This window comes from Enhydra lutris, unplaced genomic scaffold (genome assembly GCF_002288905.1).
Source record: "Enhydra lutris kenyoni isolate GAN:26980312 unplaced genomic scaffold, ASM228890v2 scaffoldscaffold43, whole genome shotgun sequence".
Lineage (NCBI taxonomy): Eukaryota > Metazoa > Chordata > Mammalia > Carnivora > Mustelidae > Enhydra > Enhydra lutris.
In genome coordinates this window covers 13,121,785-13,144,166 of record NW_019154127.1, presented here as the reverse complement: position 1 = coordinate 13,144,166, position 22,382 = coordinate 13,121,785, and the positions used below count along the sequence as shown (strand labels likewise).

At 56.0% G+C, this 22,382-nt stretch overlaps 1 protein-coding gene across 3 annotated transcripts; it reads left to right on the top strand.

Moving 5' to 3' along the window:
- Positions 1 to 6,606: 6,606 nt before the first annotated feature.
- On the top strand, positions 6,607 to 19,448 carry LOC111155749 (U2 small nuclear RNA auxiliary factor 1). 3 transcript variants are annotated; one of them, XM_022516132.1, is made up of 9 exons: positions 6,607 to 6,722; positions 9,959 to 10,046; positions 12,895 to 12,961; positions 13,796 to 13,862; positions 17,255 to 17,304; positions 17,455 to 17,553; positions 18,131 to 18,264; positions 18,348 to 18,440; positions 19,167 to 19,448. In XM_022516132.1, exons 5-9 carry the CDS (start codon positions 17,275 to 17,277, stop codon positions 19,312 to 19,314), a joined length of 504 nt encoding a protein of 167 aa, XP_022371840.1. In that variant the 5' UTR covers positions 6,607 to 6,722; positions 9,959 to 10,046; positions 12,895 to 12,961; positions 13,796 to 13,862; positions 17,255 to 17,274; the 3' UTR covers positions 19,315 to 19,448. The 3 variants fall into 3 exon arrangements, with proteins under 3 accessions (XP_022371840.1, XP_022371839.1, XP_022371838.1); XM_022516131.1 differs by lacking the exon at positions 13,796 to 13,862 and having other exon boundaries at positions 6,620 to 6,722; XM_022516130.1 differs by lacking the exon at positions 12,895 to 12,961 and having other exon boundaries at positions 6,629 to 6,722.
- The last annotated feature ends 2,934 nt before the right edge of the window (positions 19,449 to 22,382 follow it).

The window sequence follows — 22,382 nt, the reverse complement described above, 5'->3', positions numbered from 1 at the left end:
GCAGAGGAAGAGGGGAAAGCAGGCTCCCCACTGAGCCAGAGCCTGCTGTGGGGCTCGATCCCAGGACCCTGAGATCATGACCTGAGCCAAAGGCAGAGGCTTAACCCACTGAGCCATCTAGGCGAAATGGAAATATTTTAAAGACAGAATTGTTAATCAGAAAAGAGGTAGAACTCTAAGATTTGGGAAAAACTCCCAGCCTATCCACATTGTAAAAATGGAGAACATGAAGGATGTTTGAGTGACCATCGATAAAAAAACTGGATGTTATTCTCCAAGACAAGAGGGAAGGACCCTGAGACCTTTGGAGACCATCGGAGCGAGGATTCCCTCACTGTGGCTCCAGGTGCTTCCCCAACCCCACCCCAAGACCCCACCCCCTCCACAGAGTCCTGGAGGCGTGGCTGCCTCCACCTAGATTTCAAAGGATAGGACCTCCAGGTAGAGCTGTACTCTGTGACCCCAGCTACAAAGGGTCAGCCTGAGGGGAGAGCCCTGGAACAGAGTTGCACCAGGGTGGGGCCGCCCTGTCTAGCAGAGCTTGGGTCAGGATCCTCCTGCCCCAGCAGTCCCAGAAGGCAGAGGATCCAGGGAGGATTCTTCTGAAGCCTCAAACTCTTGCAGTTTTTCTTGTAGTAGTTTGGACTTGCTTGGCCTGGTCACCCCATCCTTCCTTCCAGCTGCTCCCCTTCAGGATGGGCATGTCTGTCCTGTGCCCACCTTTGCATTCGGGACAGCTTCACAGCTGGAGAGATGCTGCCTCAGCATGAGCGTCCCTGGGGTCTCCCTGACCCCTGACTTAGAAATTTAGATCAGACTTTGGACTCAGACTTGGGAGTTGATGCCGGAACAAGTTCCAACTTGGGCTGTTGGGATGGAGCAATTGTATTTCTCCTGTGAGAAGGATGTGACTTCTAGGGGCCAGGAGAGGAAGGCTAGGGTCTGAAGGTGCTCCCCTGACATTCATAGGCTGAAACTGCCCCCCCCGCAAAGGTGATGGCCGTAGGCAGCGGGGCCTCTGAGAGGTGATCAGGGTTAGGGGGAGCCCTCAATGACTGGGGTCAGTGCCCTTAGGAAGAAGACCCCCGGGAGCCCTCTTGCCCCTTCCCCGCTGTGAGGACACAGGGAGAAGATGACATCAGTGAATGAGGAGGGCCTTCAGGACTGTAGGGAGCAAGATGGAGTTACTCATGTCAGGCAGTGACAGCAGCCCACCATATCAAGTTAAGACAAGATATCACCCAGACCAGCACCGGCCGACCATACCCCAAAACCAACAACCAGCAGAAGCAGAGGAGGTCCGCAGGGCCCAAGACTGATGCCAGCCCTTTACAAAGGGAAGATTTCGCAGCAAACCATCAGACTTCTCAGACCCTGACCCCTGCGTGTCTGACCACTTCAAACGGCAGCTGCTGCACGGGGCTTTGCCCGACTGATCTCCAGGAGGAACTGAGACCCCTCCCTGCTGGGACAGAAGCAGCAGTAAGCGCCAGGAGGTGACCTGGACTGACTGAGACCTTATCTCCACAGTGCACTCACAGACTGACGTCGCATGGGGGTTGTTTGCTTCTACATCCTGTTCTGCCTAATGTGCTGTGTGGCCTGTCTCGTGCTGTGCTCTGTGTGACCCATAAGAAGCCAAGGTCAACACGTGGGGAGATGTCACTGAGTTTGGAATCCTGACCCTGCCTCATCAGCACGTTAACCTTAAGGACCCAATAAAGTCGGTGTTGGGAAAGAAACTCCTGGTGTGAGCACCTTCATAGCACGCCCCTGACAACCACACGTGAAATCTGCTGGTGCCTAGATCTTGGACATCCAGCTTCCAGAAGTGTAAGACATACCTGCCTGTCATCCAGTCACCCCGTTTTTGGTCTTCAGTTATGGCAGCCTGAGTGGATGAAAACACTAGTATTGGTACTGTTGTGGTGACACAGGGGCACTGAGTCCTGCCCAAGAGGAGCAGAGACAGTTGAGAGAAACCAAGGAATTAGAATGGATGGGAGGGTAAGGAAGACAGAAAACCAAGGACCACCCATGCAGACTTTCGGTATGGATGACTAACAGCCACTAAAGGCTAGAGCAGGCGAAAGTCTGGAGTTGGGAGAACATGAGATCAGATGGAAACACATTGAGCTCAAGGGCTTGGCAGACTCCTGAGTAGCAATCTCCCTTCTCAGTTGTGTTTGTGGTCCTGCCTCAGTAATAGGTGTACCAGCTATGCCCTCCAAATATTAGATAATGGATGGACAGATGAGTGAGTGGATGCATGGATGGATGGATGAGTGATGGATGAATGGGTGGATGATTTGATGGATCAGTGAGTGATAGATGGATGGATGGATGGGTGGATGGATGGATGGATGGGTGGGTGTGTGGATGGATTGGATGGATGGATGGATGGATGGATGGATGGATGGATGGATGGATGGACAGATGGGTGGGTGTGTGGATGGATGGATGGATGGTTGGATGGATGGACAGATGGAGGAATGATGTTGGTGGCCCTGGTTCCAGTAACCATATTAATTCCTTGTGATGGAGCCTTGTATTTCAATTCAGTTCCCATAAGCAGACTTTATCCTGCCTTCTCCATTTCTCCTGGGGGCTCTACAGTGACACCTCTTTTCCAGTTTCCACCTCTTCAGGAGTCATCCTCCCTGGACCACGCCCCACTGCTGCACCCTCTGGATCAGATCTGCCTGCTGAACGGGCATCTGTCTTGTCGCTTATCTGGCCTTACCTCTGAGCCCCTGTTCTTCCTAAGGGAGGTTCCTGGTTTGCTGATCCAGCTCTTCTCCAGGTACGGAATGTTTGTTCTGTTGCCAAGTGAACAAGTGAATTCATCCGAACACTAGCGATTAGCATGCAGCCCCCTTCCAGCCAAGAGCACCCATGGTCCTGCTGTATAGACCACCTCTAGAGTACATCGTGTTGCCCTCTGCAGTGACAGCTGCCTCTGAGACCATCTGGTCTACTGGTGTCCCAACTCTAGCTCTCTTCTTCTGAATGTCACTGCTCCTCTGAAGGGTCCTGCTGCTAACCGCACCCAGGCACTGCTGTCCCTTGGAGCCCTGGCCCTTGATCTACTCTTAATTCTTGGGATTCTTAACCTCCAGACAACATCCCCCAGGGTCTAGAGTTTCTCTTAACTTTGGAGGCTAAAGTCCCCTTTAGGAATCTGACAGAATCATGAACTATTTGCCCCCAGAGCACGCACATATACTGGGATTCTGTATATATGTTCCAGGGTTCCATGTATATTTATATGTTAATTCTATATATAAGAATAAATCCCAAATACGCTACTCCACCTGGGCCTCTCTGCAGAACTTTCTTTTTTTCTTTCTTTCTTTCTAAAGTAGGTTCCACGCCCAGCATGGAGCCCGATGCAGGGCCTGAACTCACGACCCTGGGATCAAGAACTGAGCTGCAACCGAGAGTCAGATGCTTTACCGACTGAGCCCCCCCAGGCACCCTCTCTCCTGGGCTTTAGACGTAGACATGCCCGCGCTGTCCAATACAGCAGCCGGTCAGCATACATCGCTACTTCAGTTTAAATTTAAATTAATTAAAGTTAAATAAAATGTAAAATTCGGCACCCTCATCCTGCCAGCTACCTGCCGCGTGCTCATGGCCACAGGCGGCCAGTGGCAGTCCCATCACGCGACAGCACTGACAGTGAGCATTTCCTTCATCACAGAACGTTCTAACAGACCTGTCTATTGATGTAGTCGAGAGGTGGCCGGTCATTTCTATCTGAACGCCCCCTAGGCCATCCCCCTCCTGCTAGACTAGTCGGTGGTACTACGGGTAACCATACACCATGTCCGCACCCTAAAATCTCAGTGGCTTACAGAAACAGGTGTGTCCCAGCTCCCTTGCCTGCGGGGCCACCAGGGTACTGACGGGGCTGCAGGTCGGTTAGCCCTGCTCTGTGTGCTTTTCACGGAGGCCCCAGCCGGCAGGGGAGCAGCCACGTGGGACCAGCTCTTCTGGATGGGACTTCCTTACATCGGGTCACATGCTACTGGCAAAAGCGAGGTACAGGACCAGCCCCCCCCCCCCCCCCCCCCGGGGGGGGGGCCCCGGGGGGGAGCGCCCGGGGGGCACCGTGGGCAGGCAGGAAAAGCAGGAAAAGCTGAAAACTAATAACCCAACCTCCCAGAGGCCAGAACTGCCCCCAGATCTGTTTCTCCTCAGCCACTCTGTGCCTCAGTAGACACGACTCTCCCTTTGACTGCTCGAAGAGCCCGCGGATGACGAACCACCTGGCCAGGGACACACCGAGGCAAGACGTCAGGCCCCGGCTTGGGCAGCAGACACGTGCTGCAACGTGGCGCTCCGGTGTCATGTGTTAATGGGGGGGCGAGGGGAGGATGGAAGAAGGGGGATCGTAGCACGGCCAAAGCAAGGCAGTGGGCACCTCCCCAGCCCAGCGCAGTGGGGAGATCGCAGACTGTGACTCTCCACATCTCCCAGTAATGTGATGAATTACCCAATTTCCTTTTAAAATCCCTTTTAGACAACAGGACTACGGGGCTTAAACGACAGACATTTATTCTATCACAGTGCTGGAGCCTAGAGGTCCAAGGTCAAGGTGGGGACAGGGCTGGTTCCCTGATGCCTCTCTCCTGGGATCACAGACAGTCCTCGCCTGTGTTCTCATGCAGTTGCCCCTCTGGGTGCCTGTGTGTCCCAACTTTTTTTTTTTTTTTAAGATTTTTTATTTATTTATTTGACAGAGATCACAAGTAGGCAGAGAGGCAGGCAGAGAGAGAGAGGGAAGCAGGCTCCCTGCTGAGCAGAGCCCGATGCGGGGCTCGATCCCAGGGCCCTGAGATCATGACCTGAGCCGAAGGCAGAGGCTTTAACCCACTGAGCCACCCAGGCGCCCCTGTCCCAACTTCTTATAAGGACCCCAGTCGGATTGCTCAGGGCCCACCCCACCGGCTTCATTTCACCTTAATCACCTCTGTAAAGGCCCCATCAGTAAGCACAGTCCCATTCTGAGGGAAATCCACACGTCAAAGCTTCAACGTAGAGTTTCCAAGAGACAAGGTACCACCCATCCCAGCAGCCAGCATTCAGCCACGGCAGCTTGCAGCCCAGGACTCTGACCACATCTGCCACCCCAGCCCCAATTCAGGCTCCTCGCTTCTCATCGACCTAACTGGCCCTTTAGCCACTTGTCATGTCTGGTCTGAGCACCATCAAATGCAGGCAGGACTCTAAGGTCACTCCCAGGAGCCTCCTCCCCTAAGGACTAAGCTAGGCACGGCTGTGAAGAAACTGCCAACGTCATTAAGACCTTAACACAGGGAGAGTGTCCTGGCTCAACCAGGAACCCAGGCCCAGCTGGGAAACCGGAGTCCTTACATGCGAAGCCGTCTCTGGCTAGAGGCAGAGAAACCAAAGCACGAGACTGAACGCACTGCTCGCAGAGGGCTCTGTGAGGCAGAGAGCTCCCGCACGCCCAGAACCGGACAGACGGCCAGCCGGGAAGCAGGAAATCCACCCTGAGCCCGCATGACCTGAATCCCACCCACCCCGGAATGCGCCCGAAGACCATACTTCGCTGCCGTGCCCACAAAGCCCACCTAACCGACCCACGGCTCCAGCCCTGCCCAGGCCAGAGGGCTTGGCCGCTACACAAGCTGCGGGATGACCACCGCGTCTGGAGCCAAAGTCGGCCGCAGCGCGGTGCTTCTCGACAGCAGGGACGGCTCACTGCCCCCGCGGGAGTCCTGGGCGGCCGGCGCGGCGGCTCTCAGTCGGCCCGCGAACGGGCTGCGAACGGGCTGCGAACCGGCCCGGGGCTCCTCGCGGCCGCGCCTGCGGTGAAGCGTCCGTCCCCCGCGCCCGAGGTCGACACGCTCGGGGCCGCACGTGCCCAGCGCAGCCCCAGACGTCGAACACCGCGGCCGGGACGACTCCCTCGGGCGGTCCTCGCCGCAGACGCGCCCGGGGCTGCTGCGTCCGTGGGACTCCGAGGCCCCGAGGCCGCCCGGCGGGGGCACAGGCCGCGTCCCTCCCCGGAGCCCGCCGGCCGCCGCGGCCCCCACACCGCGGCCCCGGAGCGGGGAAGCGCGGCACGTCGGGCCCCGGGCGGCCTTCCCCGCACTCCCGGCTGCCTCCGCCACGGCCCCGTGGCCCCGCACGAGCCGGCACCGCCCCCCCGCCGCCCCGCCCCCGCCCGGAGCCGGCGCCGGGCGCACCCGAGGAATCCCCAGCCCGAGCCCGCGCGGCGTCCGGGAGGCCGGGGCGGCGGGGGGACGGGGTCTCCGGCGAGGGGAGGGGCTCGGCGGAACCGCCCACGCGGACAGGCGGGCCCGGGCCCCGGCTGCTTCTCCGCGACCGCCTCTGCGCGCTCGGCTTCCGGGGGCCCGGGAGGCGCGAGGTGCGCGGGGTCCGGGCCGCGGAGGGCGGCGGCGGCGGCGGCGAGCGCGGGCGCCGGCAGGGGGCGCCGGCGGGGCGGTGCGCGGGCTCCCGGCCGAGGGGGCGGTGCTTCCCGCGCGCGGCAAGCCCCGCCCGCGCGCAGGCAACGCCTCGTCCGATTGGCCAGCGCCGCCACGCCGTCGGGGCGGGGCGAGCGTCGTCGCGTCCGGGTGACGTCTCCCGCGGGCGTCGGGCAGGGTCGGCGGCGTCGGCAGCAGTGGCGGCGGCGGCGGGTGGGAAATGGCGGAGTACTTGGCCTCCATTTTCGGCACCGAGAAAGACAAGTGAGTGAGAGCCGCCGGCCGGGGCTCCGGGCCGGGGAGGCGGGCGGGGCGCGCGCGGGCGCGGCGGCGGGGTCGGGCGGCCGCGGGAGGCCCGGGCGGGCGGGCGGGCGGGCGGGGGGAGGGGCGCGGCGGCCCTTCCGGCCTCGGGAGCCGCGCGCCGCCGCCTCGTGGGCGCCTGGGCGGGCTTCCGCTCGGGCGGTGCGGCCTCTCCGGCTAGAGGCTGCTTCGCGGCCCGGGGGCCGCCCCCTGTGTCGGCGACCAGAGCCCCCGCCCCCGGCTCCGAACCGTCTCGAGTTTGGGCCGAAGTTGTCAGCGCGGCCCCCGCCTGCTACCGCCGCGGGCGTCGGTCGGGCGCGGCCTCGGGCCCGCCGTGTTCGTCGCCCGGTGACTCGGGGCGCGGGGCCTCTCGGCGAGCCCCCGGCGGTGGAAGCCCCGCGCCGGGCCGGGCCGTGAGGACTTTGGACGCGAACAAGTGCGACGAACTTGGTGCCGGTTCGAGACGGAGCCCGGTTTCACGGGCTCGGAGACGCGATCCAGCGCGGCGGAACACCTGGGCCGTCCCCCGCTCCCCTCTGCGGCCGCACGTCCTCCCTGCCCGGCTGTTAGATTATGAGCAGAAAATGCAGCTCTGATTTGATTGTCGCTTTGGGACGTTTTAGTTCCGTGACGGAAGTTTAGGCCACGGGGAATGTCTTGTTTAGAAGCATAATTCCTGCTTGGAAAACCGAGAAACTGAGCTCTGGTGTAATTTATTTTTGGGTCCATATTTACCACGTTGGGCTCTTCCGGGCCGTTCAAGGCTTACGTTAATGTGAGCTCCTAATGATGAGTCCCGGGGTTTGGCACAGATAAGTTTTCAGTACCACTTTTTCCAACACGGTGGGGTTTTTAATTATTATTTCTTAAAGATTTTATTTTTAAGTAATCTGTGCATCCAGCGTGGGGCTCGAACTCGCCAACCCTGAGATCAGGAGTGGGGCGCGCGCAGCTCCGGGACTGTGCACCCATCAGACACTTTACATTGTTTCTGTTTTCCAGGATGCAGGCTAACTTGTAACCTGTGTTGTTGGGAAGAGGGTTTATGTTTTTTAGTAGCAAAACCACAAGACACAATCGTCAGTCCTAGTCACTTCAGAAACATTGTTGTCAACCGTAAGTCTGTCTCTGCTGACTTAAAGAGGAACAAAATCGGAAGGTGATCTCAAGGAACTAGAAGGGAGGGGGTGCTTGTCGCGTAAAGGATGATCAAAGTAAAACATACCGAAGCTTGTTAAGTGCTAGGGAAGGCGGTTGCTGGAGGCACCGGGGAACTTAACCTGTAAACCTCATCCTAAAGAATGGGCCGCTCTGCTGGGAAAAGAGCCTTCTCCCAGCTACAAAGATGCAGCGTTAATCTCATTCTTGAGCTGGTAATAGTGCCGTGACTTCTATTCCCTGAAGTTTTTTCCCTATTATTGTAAAAAAGCTGCTCCTGGAGGTGCCTTCACTGTGCTGCCAGCACTTGGAGTGTAGAGGTTTATTCCAGAACCTTTTTTATATTCCTGCTGTACGAAACCACGTTTCAGCCTGGTAGAGCTCTATCATGAGAGGCATGGCTTTAATTTGGAAACAAGATTATTTAATCTAAGTTACTCATAGTCTCATTTCAGGGTGGCTTGACGGGTTTTAAATTGCAGGAGACCGTATCAGCTCCTAAAAAATGAAGTTGATGATTCCGGCCAACTTCTTTCTTTTTTCCCCAAGCCAGAAGTAAAATTTAGGTGTGTGCCAATTAAAAGGATTTAGCTAGTCCTTCATGCGAAGTTACGGACATTCTCTAAATCCAAGCAAAAGTTCATTCTCTAACATCTTCTCCGTGATGGTGGATCAGATTTTTTATTTTCTGTCTCTTCCTTTCATTTCAGTAGTTTAGTAAGTGGGTCACTAGAAGTTTATTACTAGGAAAGTTCTGACTAATACCTGAAGCTCTAATTAAGCATTATGAAATGAAAGCCATCTCTGGAAGTACAGGAACAAAGATTGTTTTAATAACAGAGAGTAGTTGGGTATTGTTCAGGCGGGGCTGTCGCCCATTCTGAGGGATTCTTAAAATAAGCTCTTCGTTTTCAGCGGACTTTCTAAAGATGTAAGTTGTATATTCTACTTAAGTTACGTAAAGAGAGACTTGATATGATGAGTTTGCAAATCTGGACGGTAATCGTTTTCCTTCCCTGATAATCCTGACTTTCCCATGTTTATTGCTACCTAGTAATAAATCAGTGGCCAATTGATACTTGTGAACCGTCAAATTTTGTTGAAGCCCTTTGATTCTAACTCTGGACCGACTGTCTGAACATAGGGCACTTGCTAAAAAATTGAATCTACGGGGTAACCGTCCCACCTCTGCGAGTCTAACTCTGGGGCCCATCCAGTAAGAGTTCATAGTTCATCACAGGTCTGAGCCAGCGGACGCTGCTGAGGCGATGGCTGGATTGCTGGGTTTGATTTCGTCTGGATCATCCAAGTGTTTGAACAGCAGTAAGAGAGGGCTTTGCGACATGGACAGAAGGTGGCCTTACGTAAGAACAGGCTGAGGAGTTCCCCAATAGCCTGTCTTGAGTGTATTGAAACCAGGAGACTGGCTTGCTTCAGACCTGTGTTTGGAAATTTCCTGTTGGCCTGGCGTCATGAACGAGAGAGCATGGACTTTGTTAGATAATGATTGCATTTAGCGAGTCGTTTGTGTGAGGCGCACACGCCATCTCTGATTCTTGGAACAAAGCCAGCTTGGCATTTTCCTCGTTTCACAGATGGCTCCTGGGACCAGGAGAGGTAGGGTGACTTGCCCAAGGCCAGGTAGCTAGTGGGGGAGTCAGGATCTTAACCCTCACTGTGCCGTGTTGGTGCCCGTGAGAGAATTTGATTGTAGAGCGCTAGAGAACGGATATGTTTTTCAATTAAATTTCGTTTTAAACAGGATATTTCATTTGAGAAAGAACAGTATAGAGCAGAACGAGTCGCTGAGAGTCGATACGGATGAGGGGGCCTGGGCTGGAGTTAGAACCTCTTCGTTGGAAGTAGCGTGTTTGTCAGGCACGTTCAAGTGACATTTCCCGGAACTGCTGCCCCAGAATGCCCTGCGCTGGGTGTTCGTGGCGCCAAGGGAGAACAGTTGGGCAGCACGTGCTGGGTGTTGGTGTGTTTACCCGTGTCTGAGTCTGCCCAGCCGAATAATCAGCTCTTCTTTTCCCTTACAGAGTCAACTGTTCATTTTATTTCAAAATCGGAGCATGTCGTCACGGAGACAGATGCTCTCGCTTGCACAATAAACCGACCTTTAGCCAGGTTTGTTTGTTTTTCCTCTTTTTTCTGTTCTCGTGTAAGTTACCAAACCTCACGTACTTTGCAGAGGCGGTTAATAATGTCCGTGTAGCACGTTGGCCGCTTTTCTCTCTCTCAGTTTTATTCTCCATTTGTGTTCATGAGTTTGTCCTTCTGTTTCCATGAGAACGAGGCGGCTGAACCACCCCTGGGGGAGGTCTGCGAGACAGGTCCCTCCTCTTTCACAGAGCAGTGATTAATGTTTGCGTGTTGGCTGCGACTGGTCCCTGCCGCCCAGCGCCCCCTTCTGCCCCTCCTGTCCCTCTCGCAGACGTGGGTCCGGTGGGACGGCAGCGCAGGGCCAGCTTGTGTTCCAGGCGCCGGTAGAGGCCCTGCGGGCTGTCTGCGCTTTGCTGTCTCCAGGCCGGCGGCGGAGGCAGAGCCAGTTGTGGGAGATGCTGGGGCCGTTCTGAGCAGAGCCAGCTTGCTCCATGCTCCGGGCTCCTCCAGTGTCCTGGGAGCGCCCCTGCATTCAGACCCCCAGGCCAGGGGATAGCGAGGACATCGTGTCAGAGAAACCTTAAAAAGGAGACTGAACGTCAGAAGACGGCATTTACCTTCAGTTAGTTGCAGCCACTCTGTTCGATCAGTTGAGGGGGTTCCCTGTTAGCCTGAGCTTAGGGCCGCTGTGAGTTCAGGCGAGTCAGAAAGTGTGATTTGGGGTAGGTTTTGTTTGGTAATTGAAGAACAGGCAAGGGTTTGCTCCCTACAAGTGATCACTGATGAGTTAGAGGGAGAAGGCACCTGTAGCAGGGACAGAAAGCGTCTGCCCATGTTTATCTGAGCATTTGGAGTTTGAGAACTGCAGTTTCCAGACTGAGGACTCTGAGCTCCTTCCAAGACTACGGCGAGGTTTGAGTGAGCTTCCTCTGAGCCGTCCTGTCACGGTTGTGTGTAGCGCCCCTCGGAGCTGCCGGCTCACCTTTGAGGTCACGTTGTCCTGCTCATGTGTTTTAAACCTCTGACAGAGTAGATACTGGGGTTTTCCTATAAGGATTTAGGAAAATCAGCCAATTGCTCTAAGAACGAGACATTTGTATATTCTAATTTAAGCCCATAGAAAACCGCACAATGTAATGGGTTTTTAGAAAGGGGGGAGATGGCTTCCTTTCCCGCATTAGTCTGCTGATATCGGCACGACTGATAGAACAAGAATCTCTCATAACTTACAGATATGTCTCTTTGAATTTCAGAATATCGGAGATCTTGCTTTAAACTTTGTTTACAGCAGTTTCTTTTAAGTCCTTCGATTTTTTTGGACTAAATCTCCCCAACTAAGCCGGGGGTCCTAGGTTGAGCAGTAACCCAATGTCTTGAGTGTCCACTGAGTTTTTTGACTTTGGGGGGTTGCTTACAGATGGGGCAGGTGTCGGGCCAGAAGGTTTTCTTCCAACTCTCCAGAGACATGGCCTGTGTTCCCTCTGAGTCCCTGATGACCTCAGAATGTTGGTGGGAAGTGAATTTTAGTACAACGGGTCAGAAAGAGAGCGAGTCCGTCAGTGTTGGGTGGGGTCAACTGTAAGGTGTTTGCCTGAGCATCTCGCTCCGACTGGCTTGGCCGGTCCGCTGGTTGCGGGCAATCCTGACCTCCCCTGATTATAATGGAACGTCGTGGCCCCCTTTGAGTGACGATCCTTTTCCTAAACAGCCACTGCCAGGTGATGTGAGTGAGACCTAAACGGATTTCTTGTTGAGCAATTGGCTCCATGCAGCTCTCTCCCAGCGTGGTCACATACACGCTGGCGGTTCCTGTTGAAAACTGAGTCAGATCAGCTTTGAGAAATACCGGAGGCAGAGAGAAGTTGCCCCAGGGCAGTACTTGATGGCTAGGGGACAAGGCCATGCCCGGCGAGAAGGGTCTGCGTGCGTGCGTGCGTGCGTGCGGTCTGGCTGTTAGATGTTCCTCCCCTGGGGTTTCCTCACAGCAGACCTTTGGGGAGTGCCCACACAGCGGCTTCCTTTACACGCAGCTAGAAACGGAACGGCTGCTTCTGTAAAACCACTGAACTGCTTTGGACCTGTGTTGAGAGCAAACCTTTATTTCCCTAAATCACGCGGTTCATTCGTTCAGCCTGTAAAACTCCGTGTGGGTTTCTTTTTGAGCTTCTTCAGTGATGTGGACGTTAAGATTCATGTACTGTATTAGCCTACTAACTTAAACGTGGTTTGTTTTTTCAGACTTGGTTTTAAGAAGAACGGTACAATGTAAGGTTTCAAGTCTGCCTGATCCAGTTTAAAGCACAAGGGCTAAAAGGATTTTTTTCCCTTAAAAGAAGGATCGGAAAAGAACAGATGTTTAAGCTGTTGTATTATGTAAACAGAGGTCCCACCAAGCAAACAGGAGTGTGTCTAGGTGTCCGTGACAGTCAGGACACCCATTTGGTGCGCCTGTTTCCTGGGAGACCGGACAGCTTGATGGACTGCATACAGTTGACTGACGCATTTGGTTTTAAAAAATACAATTTTGTGTGGGGAATATGATTATCACGTGAATTTTTCGACATCGTAGCTTGAAGTATAAGAAAATGTCAGTGTGTTATTGTTTATTTTGCACTAAAACACCTGAATAACGTGGGACTACCGAGAATAATGGCTACAGTTTCTTCTTGGTTGCTGGCTGACTTGACCTAAGTCGCCGCCCACACTCTGTTTTCATAATATGACGGTTGGGTGCGCTCCCGGAGGATGAGCGTCTCACTTGTGGGAAGCAAGCGAACGTTGAGCCATTTGCAAACAAGTTGTCTCTTTGCAATTGTCTAATACATGCACAGCAGCCAGTAGAATTCCCCTTTTTATTTTTTTTTCCCCGCAGACCATCTTGATTCAAAACATCTATCGTAATCCCCAAAACAGTGCACAGACGGCTGACGGCTCACACTGTAAGTCCCACAGTTGGAGAAATTTTTTTAAAACAATGGTGTTAAAGAGCCCACTCTTAATTGAGACAAACAATGTTGGCTTCTGAGCTGCTGACGCAGAGCTGTTGCAAACAGGACAAGGTGCTGGAAGGCCTTGGTACCTACAGCAAGAACCTGGTACTTGGCCACGTCCAGGGGGCTGCGTCGGCAAGGGCGCCGGGAGGCCTCTTCCCTGGGTTGACGTTTGTTAACGAGAGGGAAGGGGTCTGTCCCTGCGACACTTGACAGCCGCCAGCATCACTGGTCTTTCCAGTGCCTGAACGCTTGACCTTAATACGAGGTTCTTTCTGTAAAGCCACAACTCTTAGGAATATTTAGGAATCACTAAGGTAAGTTGCCCAATAAGTGTGGGTTTTATTTCACCATTACAATTTTTTCTCTAGGACGTGGAGATCTCATGATATGTAATTATTGTATTTCTCGGCTCCCGTGGTTCTTGTCGTCAGCTGGTGCGGGCACTTCCTCGGCTCCTGAAGTTTTCTGTAACACGGAGGACCGTCTTGGTAGTAGTCTGCCAAAGTGCTTGTACCCTTACCTGGGGAACTGGGCAGCGGGGAGTCCTTGCATCCCATGGACAGAAATACAATATCCGCATATCATGGCATCTCCGTGACAGTGCAGGGTTAGGGCGCTCCGAGACAGCCACCCACTAAGAGAGAACATCTCTGCTTCGAGAGAAAATAACTTGCTCTTTTTTCAGCACTGAGTCTTGACTGAAGTGATCGCCACAGGAAACCGGTGAAGTGTTTCAATTTAATTTTCCATAATATAAAGTTGTTGCGTTTTGTATTTCAGACCATTGCCCTCTTGAACATTTACCGTAACCCTCAAAACTCTTCCCAGTCTGCTGACGGTTTGCGCTGTAAGTTCATCCAAGTTCCTTCCCTGGTTCCCTGGGCTTGCGCGTCAGAGCTCAGTGTCCGCTCCGCCTGGTCTGCCGCTGTAGTGTCAAGGACGGCCTTCCGCTAGACGTGCCGAGAGCTTTTGTCTACTGACCCCTCGGAAGCCTCTGAGATCGCAGCTCCTGCCCACTTACTTAAGCGATGAGAAGGGACCGGAAGGGATGCCCTCCCTGTCCCACAGCTCAGAGCTGCCGCTCTTGTCCTGGACCGTCACCCTCGGGGAGACTGTGCCTGGAATTAAGTGTGCAGTTACGTTCTTCCCCTCTAAAGAGCGACAGCATTTAAGTTTCCGGTTAAGAAACAAGTGCTTTGGGAATTATTTTTGAGGTTTTATTTCTCATTAGACTTGTTCTTAAAAGTCCATTCTAGCGCTCACGCTTTAAGTGCGAGAGCATCGTTCTGAGAGCGTTTCCCAGATGAGGGTCCTCCGAGTGGCACGGACCCCCCCGAGTTTTCCTCCACGCCAGCCCTGGGCCAGCTCGGTCTGTAATCAGAGCCCTTTGGGCGGCCGTGTGCAACCGCGGGGGTTCGCTTCCCCCCCCGCGTGGGCGAGAGGAGGCACATGGACCCCAGAAGCAGGGCTGCGTGGGGCACTTAGTAGACACGGCCCCCTTCTTCCTGCTTTGGGAAGCAGTAAATTTAAGTTACGAACGTTGTGTTTCCCAAGGGGTAGTTCTTTGAGAAAAGGATCTGTGTTCGTATCACTGGAGATTTCAGAAAGTTGAAATTTTAAATTTTATGGCTCTTGAGCCGTGGAATCAGCCTGCTCGTCTGGATAAGCAGAAGCGAGTCCCCGGACTCGTGTTAAGATCACGGGGTCCGAACCAGGCGGCTTCTCGCTCGCCAGTTTGTTCTGAAGCTGCGAAAATTCATGCGAGGCGCTGTCCGCGGAGGCCCTGGGTAGCCACAGACCTGAGTCCGACGCGCCCTTGGCCCGCAGCCCTCAGCTTCTAGGGCGATCTACACGGCTCAGCGTCGTGGTCCCGGCAGCACTGCCCGCTCGGGCTGGCCCCAGACCGGGGGGACCTCCCAGTGGTACACCTGTGAGTGCACGGGTCTGTGGGGGAGGGGCTGGTAAGGTTTTCCTGCCCAGACACTGTCTCTCTCCATGCTGATCCTGACCCATTCTGACCGGGAAGCGGATCATTTGTGTCCCCAAGTTTGATGGTGACAGGATTTACTTGGTAGCCCTTGTTTTAAAATACTTGGTTTTGCTTTGTTTTATTTTGTTTTGTTTTGTTTTTTAAAGAAACAAGATCAGTAGTTGAAGGGAAACGCTTATATGTGAACTTATTAAATAATTTTCGTAACAGCCCTGCCCTGGGACAAAACCAACGAGAGGTTGATGATTGAGTAACATCAGTTAATCATTCTTTGCCCTGATGGTTTACCTGGGGACTACGGATGCTTCATTGACAGAACAGTGTTGGATTAGTTTTCCTCGTGTCTCTCCCTGCGGTTCACAGTGCTCTTGTTGTGCGTGTGCTACAGAGTAAAGTTTAGTACCAAATACTCCGATTGCGGGGTCCCGATTCCACAGATTAAACGAAATTCTGACTCTTCGGTTTAGGAAGAAAATCTGCTTAAGCTGTGAACCTGTGGCAGATCTTTTGAGTAAATTTTCAACTGGCCAGGTTCATCCAGTCCCCGAATTTACACCTTTTGACACACCCTTCCAGCTATGAGGTACGAACCCCAGTTTAAGGATGTGTCTGCGAGAAACAGGGTTTTCAGGTGCCGGTCTGTAGCATCTGCTGAGTCACATAGGTGGCTTTGCAGTGGACCGGGTTCTTAATCGCTCACCTCTGTCCTGCCCGCGTCACTTGACTGAAAATCTTTAAGCTGAGTATAGAGGATAAAATATGCCCACTGTGGAGCATTTTCAAATGGAACTTTCCAGAAGTTACTGAGATGCAGGAATACCGTTCTCCAGCGAGAGAATAGAAGTAATCACGAGTACAGCAGTGTCCAAACCACCAGAGCCTGATTCTCAACACAGCTAGCACTTTGAACATGTAAATGCCTTTTCTCCTCATTTTGTTCTGGTGTGAGCAGGAAATGTAAACATTAAAATGTGCCTCTTCTCCCGACCATCTGTTCCGTTTGCTCAGGGCTAGATGGCTACAGGGAAGGAGGTTCTGTTCACGATAGCACGTCCATGGGACCGGGCCGTCAGGAGGAGGAGTTGTTGGCTAGCACAACCGAGAGGTTTTCATTCTAAAGGAAGCTGGATTCCTGGAAAGTCAAACATAACTACAATGCAGGAATCCCCCCTCCCATGCATTAGAAAGTAAATCTAGACCATTCTCAGAATCCAAAAGTTAAAAGCTCTTGTCCTTGAAGAGAAGGTTTTTCCAGAGAGCTAGGAAACCACTCCAGGGCGGCTCAGTGGCTAGGTCCAAGCGCCGCAGCTCTGCTCCCTCAGTGGGGTGCACCAGGTGAGGCCAGGGGTGTGGTCATGGAAGGGGACAGTTGAACATTGAGCTGGCCCAGCCTCGAAGCCACTCAGCCTTCGCAGGCTCCCGGAGCTGGCTGTGTGGAACACTGGTTTATCAACCTGCCAGTTTTGTGATTTCTCACATTTAGGTCAAGAGAATTCTAGAATTTTAGCGGTAACACTTGGTAGAGAGAATGATAACAAGGACAGAATGTAAATTTGGAAAAGTGTCCACACAGCGGAAAGGATTTCACTTAGTGCATGCGCATTACGGAGAATAAACTTGATGGAAATAGTTCTGGAGTATGAGATAATGCTTCCTTCAACAAAGCATTGTAACTTTCCCTTTATGCAGAGGCATGCAGAGGTAACTGAACTTGGTCATTATCCACCTGAGTCTTTATTTATGGTCATTTGGGTTTTAATCGCATCAGAAAGAATTTTATAATAGCATCGTGTGGCTGTTCATCTGTAAAAGAAATCAGTCAGGAACATCAGCTCTTAATCACTTACCCTGATTGCAACTTTTATTTTAGCCTAAGAAAGGGGAAAAAACATCCATGTGATTCCTTGGCCTCTATCTTAAATTGTAAAAAGAAGAGAATTGTCATTTAAAAAAATAAGTTCTCGAGGGTAAACTTGACCCTTACGCTTTCTGAAAACATGGCCCTTTGATGCGGATTAAAACTTGCTGTGATTGAACGGCCAGCAGTGAGACTGTCAGGAGGGGCGTCTAAAAAGCTCCCCGCACGCGCAGGTTCCGGGTGTCGCGCGGGACCGTCAGTTCTCGGTAGAACGCAGCTCCGTTGTTTCCTCTCTAGATAATCGAATGTGTGTGACTGTAGCAGGATGAGTTAAACGCAGCGTGGCGGCGGGCGGGCTCCCGTCTAACCAGCAAGGTTTCTGTGTTCGCAGGCGCCGTGAGCGACGTGGAGATGCAGGAGCACTACGACGAGTTTTTCGAGGTGAGGCGCACCGTTTGAAAGTGACCGGCCCGTTCGCCCTGTGTCCCGGGGGGGCGTACGTTTTCTCCTTACGAGAGAAGTGGGCGTGACGTTCGGTTCCTCCTTCATCTCGAGTGTACCGTGAGCCTTAAAGCCCTGTCCCGCCCGCAGGAGGTTTTTACAGAGATGGAGGAGAAGTACGGGGAAGTGGAGGAGATGAACGTCTGCGACAACCTGGGAGACCACCTGGTCGGGAACGTGTACGTCAAGGTGAGAACAGTGTGGCACGTCCGGGGGCTTGGGGCTCCTGACCCATGCAGACTGGGGGGTGAAGACCACTTGCCCTTGGGTTTCAGCTTTGCACTTGGAAGTTGGGGCCGCTCCCTGCTGGTCGATTCCAAGGCGCTCAGGTGTTGGCTGGCCGGAACCCAGGTGTGGCGGCCGCCTGTGGGCCCGGGAGGGGCGCACGGGCCTCCGCGGTCGCCGGGGGCTCTTCCGTCCGGGTCTCCATAGCCGTTCCTGACGGGCTGTGTAGACACAGGAGAAGCTGGTGAATGTGTGTGGTTTCTTTTCCCCGTTTTTTAAAACCCGCGGCCTGCGCACGTCCTTGCATTTGCTCTTTTAACACACTGAAGCGGGAAGCCAAGGCCGTGGGCAGCTGGCGTGACCTCGCGCCGCCGCAGAGTTAAGTGATGGGATGGCAAGTAGAGGGTGCGCTGCTTTTAACCTGCTCCGGCCTCCCTCCGCCTCACTTTACCCCTGTGGGCACGCGGTGCACGTTCGTGCCAGGGCTGGGGGGGGCGGCTGGGAAGGCGTGGCCGCGGGCAGCTCTGCCTCGTCTCCGCAGTTTCGCCGTGAGGAGGACGCGGAAAAGGCCGTGATCGACCTGAACAACCGCTGGTTTAACGGGCAGCCGATCCACGCGGAGCTCTCCCCGGTGACCGACTTCCGAGAGGCGTGCTGCCGCCAGTACGAGATGGGGTAGGTGACGGGGCGCGGCCCGCGGGGCGGGGGCGGGGGCGGCTGCGGCTGCGGGTGCGGCATGTGGGCTCTGCTTCCCGCAGGGAGTGCACGCGCGGCGGCTTCTGCAACTTCATGCACCTGAAGCCCATTTCCAGGGAGCTGCGGCGGGAGCTGTACGGGCGCCGGCGTAAGAAGTGAGTGTCCGCCGTGGCCTGCCGCCCTGTCCCCGCGCCCAGCGTGCGAGTGCCCCCGGGGACAGCAGGACGTGCTCTGCGGAGAGCCCTTGGTGCCTGTGTGACAGGAGTGGGCTTCAGTCCCTCGGCAGAGCTGGGCGCTCCTTTGGGGGCTCCTGGTTTGTGTCGGTTTGCTTTGGGGGGACACGGGCACAAGCGGGCAGTCTGTGTGTCTGGGCCTGGGATCGAAGCGCCCCCCCCCCCCGGGAGCACAGAACAGAGACTGAGCTGGGGTGTCCGGGGAGGGTCCCTTGTCCTGCGCAGCTCGTGCTCTGGCCCTGGGGTTCTCGCCGGTCTCTGCTCACACGCGCACCGGGAGACACGCGCACAGCCAGTGATTGTCCCGTTCTCAGCAAAGCACAGGAGGGGAGCCCTGCCCTCCACGCCCCAGAACCCGGCGGGGGAGCGTGTGTGCGCGCGTGTGTGCGTGTGTGTGTCCCGGGCACGGTGGCAGTTCAGTCCCCGAGCTTTGGCGCCGGCGCCCCGGAAGCACATACCATGGGGGGTGACGTGACCCCCGATCCTGCTGGGCCCCTCTTTTTCCCCGACACGGGCCGTGGCTGCGCGGCTGCCCTTTGTTCACGCGTCCCCTCGGCGGGAGGCGCATCCAGAAGCCTTCGTCGCTGTGGGGATCCGCGCGGGCTTTGCTATGGCTGCCACAGTCCCGTTTCTTTTCCTTGGTTGCAGGCATAGATCGAGGTCCCGGTCTCGGGAGCGTCGCTCTCGGTCTAGAGACCGTGGTCGCGGCGGCGGCGGCGGTGGCGGCGGCGGCGGCGGGGGACGGGAGCGTGACAGGAGGCGGTCGAGAGACCGCGAGAGATCTGGGCGATTCTGAGCCGTTTGTACCGTCTGTCTGCCGGACAGTGCTGTAGTTGATTGACCAGACCAGTTCGTAACGGGGATTTTTTTTAAAAAACAACAAAAACAAACAAAGATGGGTTTCTGAATAAAATTTGTAGTGATACAGTGCCTCGGTGTCACTTACTGCTCGCGGAAAGTCTCTGCCTCTCCCGGCCGCCTCGCACACGGTCAGCGCTGCCACCGGAGCCTGGTCCCCATCCTGAGCTACTGTGCACGGCGCCGTGGTTCCAAGCTTGGAAGACCCCCGCCCCCGATAAGGGACGGTTCCCCTGGGGCGTGGTCAGGCCTGTTGCCCGTTACCACCTCCACGGTAACCGGCCGTCGGCCTTTCTCCTCTGAGGCCCGCAGGGATCCCAGCGTGGGGGCGGGGGCCGCGCGCGCTCACCGGAGGGCTGTCCGGCGGGACGCCGTGGCCCCTCTCACCCGGGCCTCCACGCAGCCAGGAAGTGGGGGCACTGCCCGGAGCGGCATCAGAGCCCCGGCCCCGGCCCTGCACAGGGGCGGGCTGCAGCCACGTGACCGTCCCGGAACCATCCTTGCCGTGAGAACGGCGGTCGTGCGCTGCGGTGTGACCTTGACTGCCGTCGCTGGGTCTGGGCTCTCGCACGTCGCAGCCAGGGGCGCTTCCTCAGAGGAGGTCACGTCCGTGGCGCACCACGGCATGGCTCTAGGGACCACCCCAGGTGCCCACGTGCAGGCCTGGCCGACCCCGGCCCTGGGGACCCTGCCCGTCCCGGCCTGCTGCTCGGCCCTGGGGGCTGCCAGCCTGCTCAGGGAGCCTGCGGTCAGCTGCGCTGTGTGGCCCTCGTGACGGTGCATGGGAAGTGGGGTGGGGAGCAAATTTTGCACACTCCACCAGGATTGGGTTTTTTTGGTTTTTTGTTTTTTCATGAATGTCCGTCTTTATAGAAGGAAACATTTTGGTTTTTAATTTGTCGAGAGCACGAGCAGGGGGTGGGCAGAGGGAGAAGCAGGCTCCCCGCCGCAGGGATCCCAGGACCCCGGGATCATGACCGGAGCCGAAGGCAGACACTTAACGTGGAGGCTGCCGGGAGGCCCCAGCTGCTTTACGTTCGCGCCTGTGCCCTGCAGACTTGGCCCCACAGTCTGAGAAGAGGCCCTGCCCTGCGCGACTGCCACAGGACCTCATGTCCCACATTTCCCTGGGGCAGGGTTGGCAGCCGCAGGCCTGGCCAGCCCCGTCTGGACGTGCGTGCCAGCAAGGGGCGCGAATGGGGACGAACGCCTCGTTGGCCCTCGGAACCTTCAGCTGGCGTTCCGCGCCGAGACGCGCGAGGGCTCGACCCTCGAGGAGCGGGTGCCCGCACGGAGGCGGCACCCAGGGGACTTGCTCCGAGAAGTGCTCCGTTCAGACGAGCAATTCGGGAGGAGAGCCCGGTCCGCGCAGGGCCGCGTGGCGGAGACTCCAAGGGCTGGAAAGTGGGAAACAGACGGGGTCAAGGGGTGCAGTCCCGGTCTTGGCCAGGCACAGGGATTCGGAAGCAGCCCGCGCACAGCCGCAGGAAGGGACCTGGTAGGATCGGGCGCCATCCCGGGCGATGCACGCAGCCTTCCGAGGCTCGAGGAAACCGCTTTGGTTGGCGACCACGCCGTGCTGGGGCAGCAGCCGGACCACGCGGCTGGCGAGCACCGCAGCAACGGCAGGAAAGGCCGGTGGGCTGTAGCATCGCTCCGCCTGCCTCTCCCGCCCCGCGTGGGTTTGCACGCCAGGCCCGGAGCCAGGCGGCCGCTTCTCGGGGCCTCATGTTGCCTCCTGCAGCCGGGACCTGGGAGGGACTCCTCTTCCCCCAAGACACCCGGTGTCTCATGCCCCATTGACCCAGTTCGGTGCAACTTACTTTTCTGGTAAGAATGAACAGCTTCCAGGGGCGCCTGGGGGGCTCAGTGGGTTAAGCCTCTGCCTTCGGCTCAGGACATGATCCCAGGGTCCTGGGATCGAGCCCCACATCGGGCTCTCTGCTCAGCAGGGAGCCTGCTTCCCCCTCTCTCTCTGCCTGCCTCTCTGCCTACTTGTGATCTCTGTCTGCCAAACAAATAAATAAAATCTTTAAAAAAAAAAAAAAAAAAAAGAACAGCTTCCAGGCTCTATGAAATGAGGATGAAAACAAACAAAGCCTCACAAAAACGGGACAGACACACCCACAGCAAGGGAGTCTCGGTTCTGAATACGGACACGAAGCCCTAAAATAAACCGTTGGCAGACGGCATCCCGCAGCCCTTGCAAAGGGACAGCGCAGGGCGCCTGGCAGACGCGGGGCCCTGGAGCCGCGGGGTAAAGCCCACACTGATGGTGTTTGGGGGCCGCCTGGTGCATTCAGCACAGGAGACAAGTAGGAAGAGCTGAGGGAACGGCGGGGCCGCCAGCCCCAGATGGGCCCTCCCCGCCACCGAGCTCTCCTCCTGGAGGGGACAGCGGCCCCGTAAGCTTCGTGAAACGTGGCCGTTTTCCCGGTGTTTCAGTTTCTACCGAAGCGTAGTGTTTATGCATAACCTGGCTTGCTCGTGCGAGGCTTCTGCACGGCCCCTGTGTGTTTTGGACATAACCTGCCTTGCGATCTGCAGGTCTCCCCGCAGGTCTCCCCGCAGGTCTCCCCGCAACCAGCAAGGAGCAGAGCAGTACCGCTCGTCCCCGTGGAAATGCAGTACCCTCGGTGTCGCTCAGGGCCCCTCCCAGCCTGCTGGGGAGAGGCCGGCGGGGCCCAGAGTGGGCTAGGGAAGGGGCCCAACCCCCCATTCAGGCTGCTGTCCATCAGCCGCTGCCCCTCGGGGCTCCTGGCTCCACAGAGCGAGGCTCCGTCCCGACAAGGTGTTGAACAAGCAAGACCACGGAGCATCTGCAGCGGGGCCTTGCCTCCCCCCAGCCCGTCTCCCATGACGCCCAGACCCGGGAGTCCCCGCAGCAGCCGCGCAGGAGATGGGGTGAGGTCAAGGCTGTGGTCGGACAGCGCTCCTCCCACGCCCGCGGCTGGGTCGCCTTCCCTCTTCCAGGTTCAAGGCCTCCCGCTCCACCACATCTCAGGT